The sequence below is a fragment of the Sapajus apella genome, unplaced genomic scaffold (assembly GCF_009761245.1).
Source record: "Sapajus apella isolate SASKATOON/1434 unplaced genomic scaffold, GSC_monkey_1.0 scaffold74, whole genome shotgun sequence".
Taxonomy (NCBI): Eukaryota; Metazoa; Chordata; class Mammalia; order Primates; family Cebidae; genus Sapajus; species Sapajus apella.
The window spans coordinates 9,498,357-9,511,071 of record NW_022437014.1 but is presented as its reverse complement, the minus strand read 5'-3'; the positions used below and the strand labels follow the sequence as shown (position 1 = coordinate 9,511,071).

Sequence of the window (12,715 nt, the reverse complement as noted above, 5' to 3'; positions counted from 1 at the left end):
AGGAGCGGAGGAAGAGAAGGTGGGGTGAGGAGAGGGGGAGGAGGAGGAGGAGAGGGGAGGGAGAGGAGGAAGAGGAGGAGAGGGGGAGGAGGAAGAGAGGAGGGGAGGAGGGGTGGAGGGGGAGGGGAGGAGGGGAGGAGAAGGAGAGGAGGAGGAAGAGAGGAGGAGGAGGAGACAAAGAAGAGGGGAGGAGAGGAGAGGAGGAGAGGAGAGGGGGAGGAGGAGAGGGGGAGGAGGAGAGGGGGAGGAGAGGAGGAGGAGAGGAGGAGGGGAGGAGGAAAAGGCAGCCTTAGAAGGAGCCAGTGGGGTACAGGAGAGCATTTGGCATGTTGGAAGTGAGAGAGGAGACAAGGATGGCTGGCACGTTGTGCATGGGGGTTGTGTGAAACAAAATGAGGTGGCAGAGGTCGGTGGGTGCCAGGCTGTGCCGGGCCTTGTGGGCACAGACATCACATTTTATTCTAAGGGTATCACTGGAGGGGCCGCTGGAGGATTCAAAGACTGACATGGCGCAGCAGTCCCATGCCCACCTAACACCTGATGGTCTTCTGTGTCTGCCAACGGTGAGGTGCTTAATTAGCGGAGGCTGACAAGGCCACAGGGACCTTGGCTCTGGCGGGCAGGGAAGGCAGGGAGGGGCCCACTGCAGCTGGAGCTGCCCAGCCTGGGATTTTAGAGAGAGCCAAGACCCACCCTCAGGCGCCCACTCAGCTCTGTCTCTAGGGCTGCCATGTAGTGGAAGCGGAAGGCAGAGGCTGTGCCCAGGGAAGATGTCTGGGTGTCCTCATAGGACCCCTTCAGCACCAGCTCCAGCTCCAGTTTGTCCTGATCTAGGGAGAGAGAGGGCGGGTTAGCATGACAAGAGCCCGAACCCCCAGCTCAGACTTGGGAAAGTGACACCACCACCGGGACTCAGACCATGCCCAGGAGGCTGGGCCATCATCAATGGCAGTATGAAAAGGGTCTTTCCCAGCCCATGGGGCCTCACAAGCCCCCCCACCCCGGACCCTTGCCTTGTGCAACATGCTCTCCCCCAGGTCAGGGGACCGACCTTCCTGCCTAGAGGAGACATGTGGCCCTCTGTGCCATATGGGTAGGAAGGGAGAGGCAAACTCTATCCTGCTGCTGCCTCCCACCCTGTGCAGGCTTCCCAGCAATCCTCCTCACTCCCACGTCCAGACAGAGTCCAGGCCTGGTTCCAAGCCGGTCTCACCTGCAACCACAGCGGTGCTCTCTGAGCTGTCCAGGTGCACATCCAGGCTGCACAGCTCTCGGGCCTAGGGGGAGACCACGTCATGGGCAGGGGCCTCTGCAGGGTAAGCTGAGGTCACCTCATCCTCAACTCTCTGAGCCCCAGTGTCCCAAATCCGCCATACACACAACAAGGAGTGGTGTGGGCTCAGGATGGGACTGGCTGCAGGGTCCCTTCACCCCATCACCGATCCTCTGCCGCTGCTGAGCCTCAAGTTCTTGAGCCAGGAGGGCCAGGGCTCCACACCTCCCTGCAAGCTCTCCTGGCTTTGCCAAACTTCTGAAACCTCCCAGAGCGCCCAGCCCTCGGACACAGCTCCTTCTTCTCCTGTTTCCCTGTGGCTGGAGTTGGAAGAGGTATTCTACCACAACTCCAAATAATCTAAGCAAGCCGCCCATCCACAGGAGGTTGGACTGCATGTCCGAGAAACACTCAGAACATCTCCTGGGTGTCCTCTGTGGCCTAACTGAGGGATACTTGCCAAGATGCCCGCCACCCACGCGCCACACAATCACTAAATATGCCCACCCCCTGCAGGTCTCCGTCACCTCATACGAGGCAGTGCCATTGGTGTGACTTTATTTTTTAACCAGTGTCATGTGATACCATATTTTCATGCATATTTTTAAAAGTAATACTAGCCCATCAGACAGCCCTGGGAGTGAGCGCCTCCTTAACTGCTGGCTCTAGGTGCATTCGCACGTGACCCTGGGCCCACCTGCTCCCAGGTCTGTGCTGCTGATCCGGCGTCACACCGTGACAAAAGCGTGTAACTAGCGCATCGCCTGCTCGCCACCTCGTGACCACTTCTGGCCACTGCAGCTTCGTGAGCCCATGGTCAGGAGCGCTGACGGGGACTGTCCCCCGTCCCGAGGAGGAGCTGACTGGGCCGCTGAACCTATGGTCTCCCAGGTTGGAAGTAACCGCGCTGGGAGCGCCCTCTGGGCCTCAGTCACCTCAACATTAACAACCGGAAGGTGGGCCTGGCCTGCCTGATTTCTTCACCCCTTCCCAGGGAAGCACTCAGTCAATCCCTAGAGCTGTGAGTTCACCGCCGGTGACCAAACACCTTGGGGAAGCACCCCAAAGAGCAGCGGGCTGGAACCTCCTCTCCGCAGAGCCCTGCCTCCCCTCTCTCCACGCATCCTTAGCTCCAGGCCTCTCCAAGACCCACAGCCCCAGGTGACCACCTGGCTGGGAGGCCAGCGGTGGTTTTACCACGAAGCCCTGCCCCTGCCTTGTCCCTGCTGGTCCACGCCCCAGGCAGCTGTCCTCCCCGCCACGTCTGCTCTGGGGCCCCTTCCCTCACCCTGGGAAGGCACTTACCACAAGGACTTTGTTGGTGATGAGGTTTTCTGGGCGATTTGACCTAGAAAAATCAAACCTTGCAAAGGCAAACGCTTCTTGTATTGACCTCCCCCTCCCGCCCGTGTGGGGCTTCCTTGGTTGATGCTGAGGGCTCTATAAGTTCAGGATAAGGTTCAGGGGGAAGGGGAGATGCTTCTGCAGGGGGAGAGGGGAGGGGAGAGAGCAGGGAGAGAAAACATCGGCCTTCCTCTCCACATTTTTTCATTTATAACATTGATAAATTTTTCATTATAATATTGATAAGTATCATAATTTTAATACCTATAAATTATAAGAGCTAATATTTATGTAGCACGAAGAGATTGTTCTCCCTGAAAGCATATATAAATTTACAAAGACATGGGTAATGAACTGATATTGGTAAGCATGGTGAAGGAAGTAAGTGGTGTGATATGAGAAGCCCCGCCCAAGACCGGACCTCCCTGGCAGGGTTAGGAGATGAGGAGCAGTCAGGCTGGACTGACCACAGGGAGATCGAGGTCAGGGCCATTTCCTCAGATAGAGCCTCAGTCCTGAGACACTCCCTGGGCTGTGAGACGTTACTCACGCTTCTTCCATCAGGAACTCCACGTCCAGCTCCTCCTCTCCCTGCAATGAGAGAGGATGAGCCAGTCACAGCACTTGCCTATGTCTTCAGAGTGGACACAGCGCCTTTACAGGCATCATCTCATCCTCTCAAGCAGTCTCTGAGGGAGGCACGTTAGTACAATTATTTCCAATTTACGGATGAGGAAGCTGAGGTATGGGGCCAGATGGGCTGCCTACCCACATTACCCGTGGCTAGTAAGTCTGCAGAGAATGGGTCTCCCTCCCTTGGAGGTCCCAAAACTCTGGGCAAGACTGAGGGGAAGACAAAGAGCACAGCCAAAGGAGGCATGGCCTGCAGGACCCATTTGCTCTTCTTGAGGAGGGCCCAGACCCCAGAACTGCCGTTCCCCACTCCAGGCTGCAGCAGGAAGGGAGCTGAGGCCTTCACAAAGCAGGCCTTGGTGCCCCCGACAGGAGTGATGGAGGCTGAGCTGTTTTGATGGATGTCAGGAAGTTCTCCACCTCCCAAATCCTTCCTGCCACAGGTGGCTCAAATCCCTCCATTGGGTGATTCAGTCTATAACCGTCAAGTTAAGCCTTCTCCTTGCTTATTAAAATGTAAATATCTCTGGAATGGGTTTAGAGTTTTCGGTGAATGAGTTCACCCCAGCAGCCTCCCCACAGGTGGGAGGAACAGCAACTTCCTCAGCCTGGAGTCGGAAGAGGTGGGGCCCCCGGGGACTTCCTCACCCACCTGGGGACTCTGGGAGAAGGTTTTCCGGAGCAGCTTGCCAGGGAGGACTTCTGAGATGTCGTAGAGAACCTTGAAGCAGATGTCATCCTCTGTGACTGAGTCTTCATCATAGATGATAAGCTCCAGAACATTCTAGAAACCAGGAACAGCGACTTAGCCTTTTACCTGCTCAAGTAAGGGCTTGAGCCCCTACTTGATGTCTAGAGCCAGAGATGATCATTATGCCCCACACTTTTCTGTTTCAAAATAAAAAGAACTGTAAAACTTTTTTTTTTTTTTTTGAGACGGAGTTTCGCTCTTGTTACCCAGGCTGGAGTGCAATGGCGCAATCTCGGCTCACCGCAACCTCGGCCTCCTGGGTTCAGGCAATTCTTCTGCCTCAGCCTCCTGAGTAGCTGGGATTATAGGCACGCACCACCATGCCCAGCTAATTTTTTGTATTTTTAGTAGAGACGGGGTTTCACCATGTTGACCAGGTTGGTCTCGATCTCTTGACCTCGTGATCCACCCGCCTCGGCCTCCCAAAGTGCTGGGATTACAGGCGTGAGCCACCACGCCCGGCAGAACTGTAAAACTTAAATAGAAGGAAATCTTCTAAAATTCCTAATTTCCTCTTTCTAATGTTTTTATCAAACATAAATTTCTGTCAAAGAATTCTGTCTTCCTCTCTGTCTCTGTCTCCATCTCCGTCTCTGTCCATGGCTTTTCTGGCTCCCTAAGGTGCACCCTATGGTATGTGCTGGTGACCTTCCACAAGCTCCCACACATGGCCTCATCTCCCCACCGCAGCGACCTACTCAGGAGGGGCTCTTACTGTCTCTGCCTCATAGCTGGGCTTAGAGAGGAACCAGCTGTGGGAGTCGGCCCCACAGCCAGCTGGTGGGAGGACCATGTTCATTCCTTCATGCATTCCCTTGCACACAGCACAGACAGGCCGGGCACAGAGACCCCTTCTGAGAGCTTCTCCACCCCAGGAACCCTCGCATGGAGGTTCGGCCTGTTCACAGGGGAGTGGCCCGAAGTCCCCCGGCCTTCACCTTGACCTGACTTTGGATAAGGAAGCTGAAGGCCTCATTCCACACAGGATGACTGGAGTCTGTGAGCGTCTTGGTCTTAAACTGCATTCCAGGTGCGGTGGACAGCTGTAGGGTCACGTAAGGGTCAGCCTCACTCACTGCCAAGGTTAAGGAAGCCTTTGTGAGGGGGCAGTCCTCACACCCTCTCCACAGGCCATGACAGTTTCCTACCAAGGCCCTGGTGGTCACCACGGGCAGCCAAGCCCAGCCCAGCCCCACCCCAGGGTGCTCATCTGGGCCCTTCCCAGGGCATATGGTCTCCCTGCTCCCACCAGAATGCACAGGGCGGTTACTCACGCAGGTCGGCCCGGCGCAGGTTCCGCGCCTCCAGGACCCTCACGGTGAGCTGCCAGCAGGCAGAGGCCTCCCCCTGAGGAGAAAATCAAACTCCAGAGTCCCTCCCGCATTCCCCCCACCAAGCCTGGAGTCGCTGTGCTGCAACCCGGGCTGCCCACACCCCTCACCACCCTCCTGGTACTTGGTGGCGCTGACGCTGCTGCCAGGCGTTCCAGGACACCCTCTGGGGACCAATCGGCCTTTGTTCACCTCTGTCTTTGGGGTCATGGTTCTGGGCTGCAGCAGTCAGGGAATAGTAGACCACCCAGGGGTGGAATTTGTGGGACTCCTTCCCCTTCGGGAACAGGCTAACACATGGTAGTGGACAGAGCAAGGAACTGAGGGCCAAGGAGTGGCCGCCACATGGGTCAGTTAGATATCAGCCATTCCCAGAGCTCGCAGGGAGGGCAGCCTGCAGCCTCTTGGCAAAGCAAGGGCTACCTTTGGTGACCCTGCTGCCAGCACCCCACCCCAGCCCTTCTGGACAGAAAGCAGGCACATGACTTAAGGGAGGCCGAGCCTCGGCAGCCCAGTCCACAGGCGCTACCCTGGATCTCAGCCGTCTGCACCGTATGGGATATGAATGAGGAAACTCCGAGAGCATTGGGCCATCACCGGGAGCAGTGGGTGCTGTGGGTGAAAGGCCACTGTATTAAGATGCTGATGAGGCCACATCAGCCACAGACAGCCCAGGTAAGAGGGAGAAGCTGCTGAGTGGGCAGAAGCTAGAGGAGATGAGCTGAGAGTAGGTGGCAGGAGGGAAAGCAGGCTGTCGGTGGGGCGCGGCTGAGTCCTGCTGGGACAGGGCACTGGAGGGGTCCCCACGCCCCACTGCTGAGGTCCCTAGCACTGCCAGGATCAGGAGGGTCCTGGGGTTTCTGTTCTTCCTGGGCCCTGCTGCTTGGCCTTTTTTAGGCACCTGGCACTAGTTTCTTATAAGCCTCTTTAAAGTGAGGTTACTCAAATGGGTCTGGCAGGGCAAATAGCATTTTTTCCTGTGGTCTGGCCCCAAGGAAGGTTGTTGGCCTTGCATCCTCTTGGAAGGGAGCCTGCCCAGGAGGACCACCTACGGGACACGTGGACCCAGCAGAAAGAGCCCATGCCCAAAGGGCCGTTAGAACAGGGCTATCAGGAAGGAGCACTGCCTGTGCTGGGTAATGGGGCAGTAGGAGCCCCCAGCCAGGAGGGGACCCAGCAGAGTCACAGGGTGGCAGGACCCCCATGGGGCACCTGGCACATGAAGGCCTATGAAATGCTAACCCCCGGAGCACGCAGTGTGGCAGCCCTGGTGAAGAACCCACAGACCATGTCCATTCCAGAAAAAACCCATGCTGGGGCTTCTGCCATTCAGCGGCTCTGCCACCAGGTTAGACTCCCCACTAAGTACGATCTTCTCGGACTCGTATGGCCCCTTCATCCCCCATTCCCTGAGGGAGCCAGAAGGCAGTGCAGTGTTAGCAAAGGGAACCTTCAGCATCACATAGCTGGGAGATGATTGTGGCGAAACCAGAGCTGTTTCCTGCTTTGCACCCTCCCATGACCAGATCCACACCCATGCATGTGGCTGGAAGTTCTCGGTGCCCATGAGGACTCATCTCCACTCTGCACAGATGCTGCTTGCTAGGGGCTGGCTCATCACCCACCTGACTCTCCACTCCCCACCGAAAACTCTAAAGGACCATGGGCCACAGCAAAGCCACATACCTGGTGGCCCTGCCCTTGCATCTTTCCTTTCTGTGGTTCCATGTCAACATCCCTGTCATTCCAGGCCACTTCCAAACAGAGCACACGTCACCTCCCCAAGCAAGGTAGACTTGTTTGTCTCTTCTTGGGGATTAGCCCCAGTGCCATCAGCAACATGCCAAATCTATAAACCTTAAGCCTTATAGGGGTTGTCAGCAGCACAGATTTCATGAACTTTGAGACATCTGGCTCCATTCCCTCCCCTCGCTCCGATTCCACCACTGCTGGCCACAGGGAGGTGACGGCTGGGATGCTGGGGCCCTGTGGGGTGTTGAGTTTCAATGTCCCACTCCAAGATAAGATAGGGGAAGGGCAGGGGCAGCCCGGCCTCACTCCCCTGCTCCCTGGGCCAGGCCAACACTCCACAGGTCCTAAGCGTGTGGGCTGCTTCCCTGGCAGGTTATTTTTCCTAGAGTGAAATCCCAATTCTCTTCACCTCTAAGATCAGCGCTAACATGGAGTGCCCAGAACGTGGTATTATTGTGACAATGATTACTATGACTGGTCTTTACCAGGGCTTAAAGGCAGACTCTGGAGCCAGATTGTCTGGATTTAAACCATGGCTCTGCCACTTACTTGCTGTGTGACCCTGGACAAGTCACTAATCTTCTCTGTGCCTCTGTTTGTTTCCTCATGTGTAGTGGAAATAATAATAGTTTTGACCTCACATGGTACTCTAAGGCTTAAAATGTTAATACTTGCACACTGCTTAGGAATAAAGTAAGCAGTTTCTAGATAACTGCTATCACTATCACTGTTTCTTAAGTATTTGTCATGGTTCCAGGCACTGTGAATGCTGCAGACACCAAGACGAAATCGCTTTTGTCAGACCCCAAAGAAACAGGGCTGGGAACGCATGAAAGAGCAGAGCTCATGTTTACACACCTGAGATAAGAGCTGTTTCCAAGGACTTCCTACAAACCCCACAGAAAACGCCTTCACTTACTTCATGCATCTGCTACTTGGAGAAGGTTTATCACTAGACATCCTTCAGGATGGCAGTAACCCAGATAAGATACCCTAAAAAACACACGTGCCCAGTAACAGCATCGCCACAAGGAACTGACAGCTCTGGCTCTCAGCCTCTGGAACCAAGGAACTCTGTTTCCAAGCAGTTTCTGTGAGCCTCTCCCCTTTTTTCCAGTAAAAGTGTCCCTTTCCCCTTCCCTTACTGTGGCACTGATAGCCTGTCATTCCACGCATTCCGGGCTACAGTCATTTCTTATTCCAGAGGAAATACAACATAGAGATAATTTAGTGTCATTCTGTAGGGTGACAATACTGTACTAAGCATATTACCGATTGTCACTTGATTTATCCTCCCACCACTTCAAAAGACAGTACTTCCATTTCCTCCCATTTTATAGATGAGGAAATTGAGGCTCAGAGAGGCTAACGTGTGCAAGGTCACAGAGTTAGAAGTGACAGAGTTGGAATTCAAACTTCAAGGCCAGAGCTCATAACCCCTCTCTATTCTACCTTCCCAGGACTTTGCTTCTGTGGAAAAGCATGCAACTCCCCCTCATTGCCCCACAGATAGCTAGACACTAGATTTTCATAGATTTGTCTAATTTGACTAACAGATACTCACAGATTTGTCATAGATTTGACTAATATGATTACTGAGCTAACTGACATATTAACTGATATGAATCTTTTCTCCTGAGGGCATAGGGACTTCACCTTCCCTTCTGAAAGATCCTCCCACCTGAAATACCACCTTAACTGATGACTAACCCGGAGGCTTCTGGAGGACATTCGGCAGCCCAGTCACCTGTAGGATCCCGGGAGTGACTCCCTGTTGAGGATCTCAGCCATTCTCTGAGCCTTGTGCAGGGACCCCAGAGGCTCTGCCATTCTGCTCTGGGTGGAGAGGCCCAGGGCACATGTTTGTCAGGAAGTTTTTTGAGAGGCCCAGTGCTGCCCCCTGCCCATCTTGGGAGATGTGGCCCAAGGGAGCTTAACGGGGCTGGGTCTCCCCAGTTGGGGTCCAGTTGCGCCTGATCCTGGGTGTTCGGCAGAAAGGGGGGAATGAGCAGACCCTGTCCCCTGCTGGCACTTGTGCCTGTGGTAGGGCAGTGCAGGAGGTCAGAGAGAGGACTGGAACCCCTGGGCACAGCCCCGGGCCCTGCACCTCCCTCATTCAGGCTGGGCAGAGGCTCCTGGACTGGACCACACAGCAGGCACATTCCAGAATAGTCCCGAACAGCCAGCCTGCCCTGCCAGCCCAGCTGCGACTCTGGGGCAGGTTCCAAGCCCCTGTTTCAGCAGGAACGCGGCTAGGAGACGCCGTTGCTGATGCTCGCCACCACAGGTGCTGACTTGAAGGCTGGAGCTTGAGGACCTGGTCCTGGGGACCCAGTCCTGTGAATGCTGGCTGGGGATGAGGTGCTTCCCAAGTGTGGGGCAGACTCAGGCTCCCAAATCGCTGGCACTTAGGCTTTGGTTTTACCTGGGAGCCAGACCTGGAGCAGGCTGAGAGGAAACGGGGAAGGGGAACACCCTTTGCCAGAGAGATGAGTCTAAAGCTGGTATATTTCAGAAACCTCCACAGCTGGCCGTTCTGGGTTCAGGGCTCCTGATGGGATGGGTGGGGGACCCAGGGTTGCCAGCCCCTCCCCTGCCGTGCAGCCATGGACTCCCCAATGTCCAAATGTCCACTGAAGTCTGATTTGTGGGTGGCTCCTCCTGACCTCAGGCTGGGGCAGCACCGTGGTCCTTCACCAAGGGGTCCCTCCCACCTTCCCCCAGGGCTCCGCAGTGTCTGCCCTGCCCCAGGCCAAGCCTCTTCCAGGAGCACCAGACTGGAGCTGCCTGCCAGGATCCAGCTCAGGCCTGGGTCTCAGAGACACAGCTCTAGAAGCCCAGCGGGTTCTGCACATGAGGCAAAGGACCTCAGGACAGTGAGTTTGGCACACTTAGCCTCATTCCTGGCCACTGCCTGGGGCACCAGGGAGACCTCAGGAGCCAGCCCTGCTGGCCTTGGTCCCTGGCAGAGGATGAAAATTCTGAGCTTTGGGAAAGTCATGTCAGAGGTGGGGGTGAGCAGCTTGCAGGCCTCTTTGGCCTGGGTGCAGCCCCACAGCTCTTGGGCTTAGTAAATAGTTCGGAGTGGATGGGGATTTGGCGCCCCAGAGCTCCGGAGACATACAGGCTGATCCCAGGGCTCCAGCCAGTTCTGGGAAGTTGCTGGTCTGTGGGGGTGGGGCTGTGGGCCTGGGGGGTCTCCTTTTGTGACACATGCAGCCACTATGTTCTTCAATGTTGGGGCAGGGGAGGTCCCTAAGGCCACTGCTGCAGTCACTGGGTGTGGGGAGGGGAAGCTCTGCCGACCAGACTCAAGTTTCCCGGCCCCTGCATCTATAGATGCTGCTCACCCACCCCACCTGCTCTGCATCCCAAGTCTCAGATTCCCTTGCCCTCTGGCCCAGTCTGGGCAGAGACTGAAATCACCCTGATTCCAGCTGTTACACTTGCCAGAGTGCACCCTGGCCCCAGGCCCACCCTGACTGGTGCCCACATGCTCTGCAGACACTGTTACCTGGTGAGGGTGGCCAGGTTGTCCCCCAGGTGACAGGCTCTCCATGCCAGCCCTTCCAGCTCCACTCCAGGCCCAGCCCTTGCCAAGATGCTGGCTCTCCGGCTGGGTGGCAGTGACTGTCCCAGTGGGATGGGACCAGCGTGAATCTGCCAGCCTCCGAGGAGCCATGGTCCTATAAACAGGTTGGGGCTCCACCCCAGGTCCCTCCTTCAGCCCTGCACCCAAGAGGCTGGGTCAACCAGCATCTCCAGAAACCTCTGGCAGGGCTCCAGGACCTGCAGGTAAAGCACCTCTTCCAGACCTAGAGCTTCAGGACAGAAGATGCAGCCAGGGGGAGGCTAGATGAGTCCCAGGAGTGGCAGCGGGAAGCTGGTTCCCCCGAAGCTGAGGGCAGAGGATGGGGTGGGGGTAGAGCTGAGGGAACCCCCAGCCCTACTGGAGCCAGGCCAGCTTCCATGGGAGGAGGGCTGAGCACCTGAGACTAGGCAAGGGGCCAGCCTTCCTGGGCAGCTCTGTGCAGCTGGGAGTCCAGGGGATGAAGAAACAAGAGCAGTCGTGGTGGCAGGCCCTGGGCTAGTGCGTCCTCCTCATCTGACCTGAGCAGACTCCGGGAGCTGCAGAGGGGTCTGGACACCCCCCATCACAGGCCCCTCACCTCCATGTGGCTGTCCCTAAGAATTTAGGAGATTTCAGTTAGACTTTGTAATAAAGGTAAAGGAGACCAATCAGGAGACTCTTGGGTTATGCAAGTTGTAGAAGGAAACTTTCTGAAGCCACCTCACTGTTTAAAGCATTCAGTGTGCACATCAGCACTGAACACTCTCCTAACGTGACATGAATTCAGTCATTTTACCGTCAGTTCTGTATACAGTTGAACAGTGGTGATTTGTTTCTGAAAGCAAATGAAACTGAGTTGATGTTAAGTTACTACAAATGGATCTAAAATGTATTATTTTAGAATTGGCCAAAATAGAAATCTAATGGTCTATGAACAAGTGAACATTATTTGGATGGAAATATCTGTCATTTGCATGAACCAGATATTAAATCTAATTAAAAATTGAACGTAGTGGTTGAGTGTGCTGACTTATTTGATGTTGTGACACAAAGGTACAAGGCCAGAGGTTGCACTGTGATGTGGGTGTGTCCTTTGGTGCTGGAAGAATTGGGTAGAGGAAGAGAAACGAGGTCTGAAATATCCACAGCCAGAAACCAATCTGAAAAATTCCTCCAATCCAACACACAACATTGTAAGTGGAAGACTTAGTTTTCCTTGACCCCTGATGAAAATAGAAATTCTCTTCTGAAAAGGGTGTTTCCGATCATGCCTTGAATGCATGTTTTCCTTAGAGGGTGATTTTAACAAATATTAATAGAATGTATCCTGATTCCTGTACTCGAGTGGCTAGCACAACACCTACAACAGCTTATGCACCAAAGGAGCTTGATACGGGCTGTGGCAGATGATGTTTTCCGATAATGGTTGCACCGATATCTCCTGCCCACGCTCTTCCAGCACCTCGCCACTCCCCCATCAAAAAGTAGAGGACAACTCCCTTGCTCTTGAATCTGGTGGGCTTGTGATTGTATGGTAACTTACAGGATGTGAGAAAAGTGACTACTCCCGAGGTTAGATCATAAGGTGATGTAGCTCTCTTTTTTAATGGCTAGAACACTCCCCCTTAGAGCCCTGGGCCACCAAGTAAAACACCCATGCCTGGGTAATTTTTGTATTTGTAGTAGAGGTGGGGTTTCACCATGTTGGCCAGGCTGGTCTCGAACTCCTAACTCAAGTGATCTACCCACCTCGGACTTCCAAAGTGCTGGGGTTACAGGTGTGAGCCACTGTGACCAGCCCACATCGTGGTATTTTTTTTACATTTTGCGATATTTTAGAATTTATCAACCTTTTAAAATTTGAATTTTTGTGTGATTTCTTTTTATCATTTACAATGAATGTTAACTTTTGTACCTAACTTTGTGTTAACTTGTATAACCTTCAGGCTCCATAGTACACGCCCTTGTGTCACACTGTTCAAAGCACTTTATGTAGAGAACATCGTTATTTTATGCACAGCTGGTGAGGCCGACTGCCTTCCTGTTTCTGCCTTTCTGCC

The 12,715-nt window shown here is 54.4% G+C and overlaps 1 protein-coding gene across 1 annotated transcript in view; it reads right to left on the bottom strand.

The window, feature by feature from the left end:
• Positions 1–10,643, bottom strand: part of PLA2G4D (phospholipase A2 group IVD) — a 28,342-nt gene extending 17,699 nt beyond the window's left edge. The window contains exons 1-8 of the mRNA XM_032251294.1: positions 10,599–10,643; positions 5,276–5,348; positions 4,940–5,076; positions 3,903–4,034; positions 3,168–3,208; positions 2,579–2,621; positions 1,214–1,277; positions 694–830 (exon numbers count right to left, since the gene is read on the bottom strand). Of these exons, the coding sequence (XP_032107185.1) occupies positions 694–830; positions 1,214–1,277; positions 2,579–2,621; positions 3,168–3,208; positions 3,903–4,034; positions 4,940–5,076; positions 5,276–5,348; positions 10,599–10,643 (672 nt within the window). The remainder of the gene's footprint in view (positions 1–693; positions 831–1,213; positions 1,278–2,578; positions 2,622–3,167; positions 3,209–3,902; positions 4,035–4,939; positions 5,077–5,275; positions 5,349–10,598) is intronic.
• Between the last annotated feature and the right edge of the window lie 2,072 nt (positions 10,644–12,715).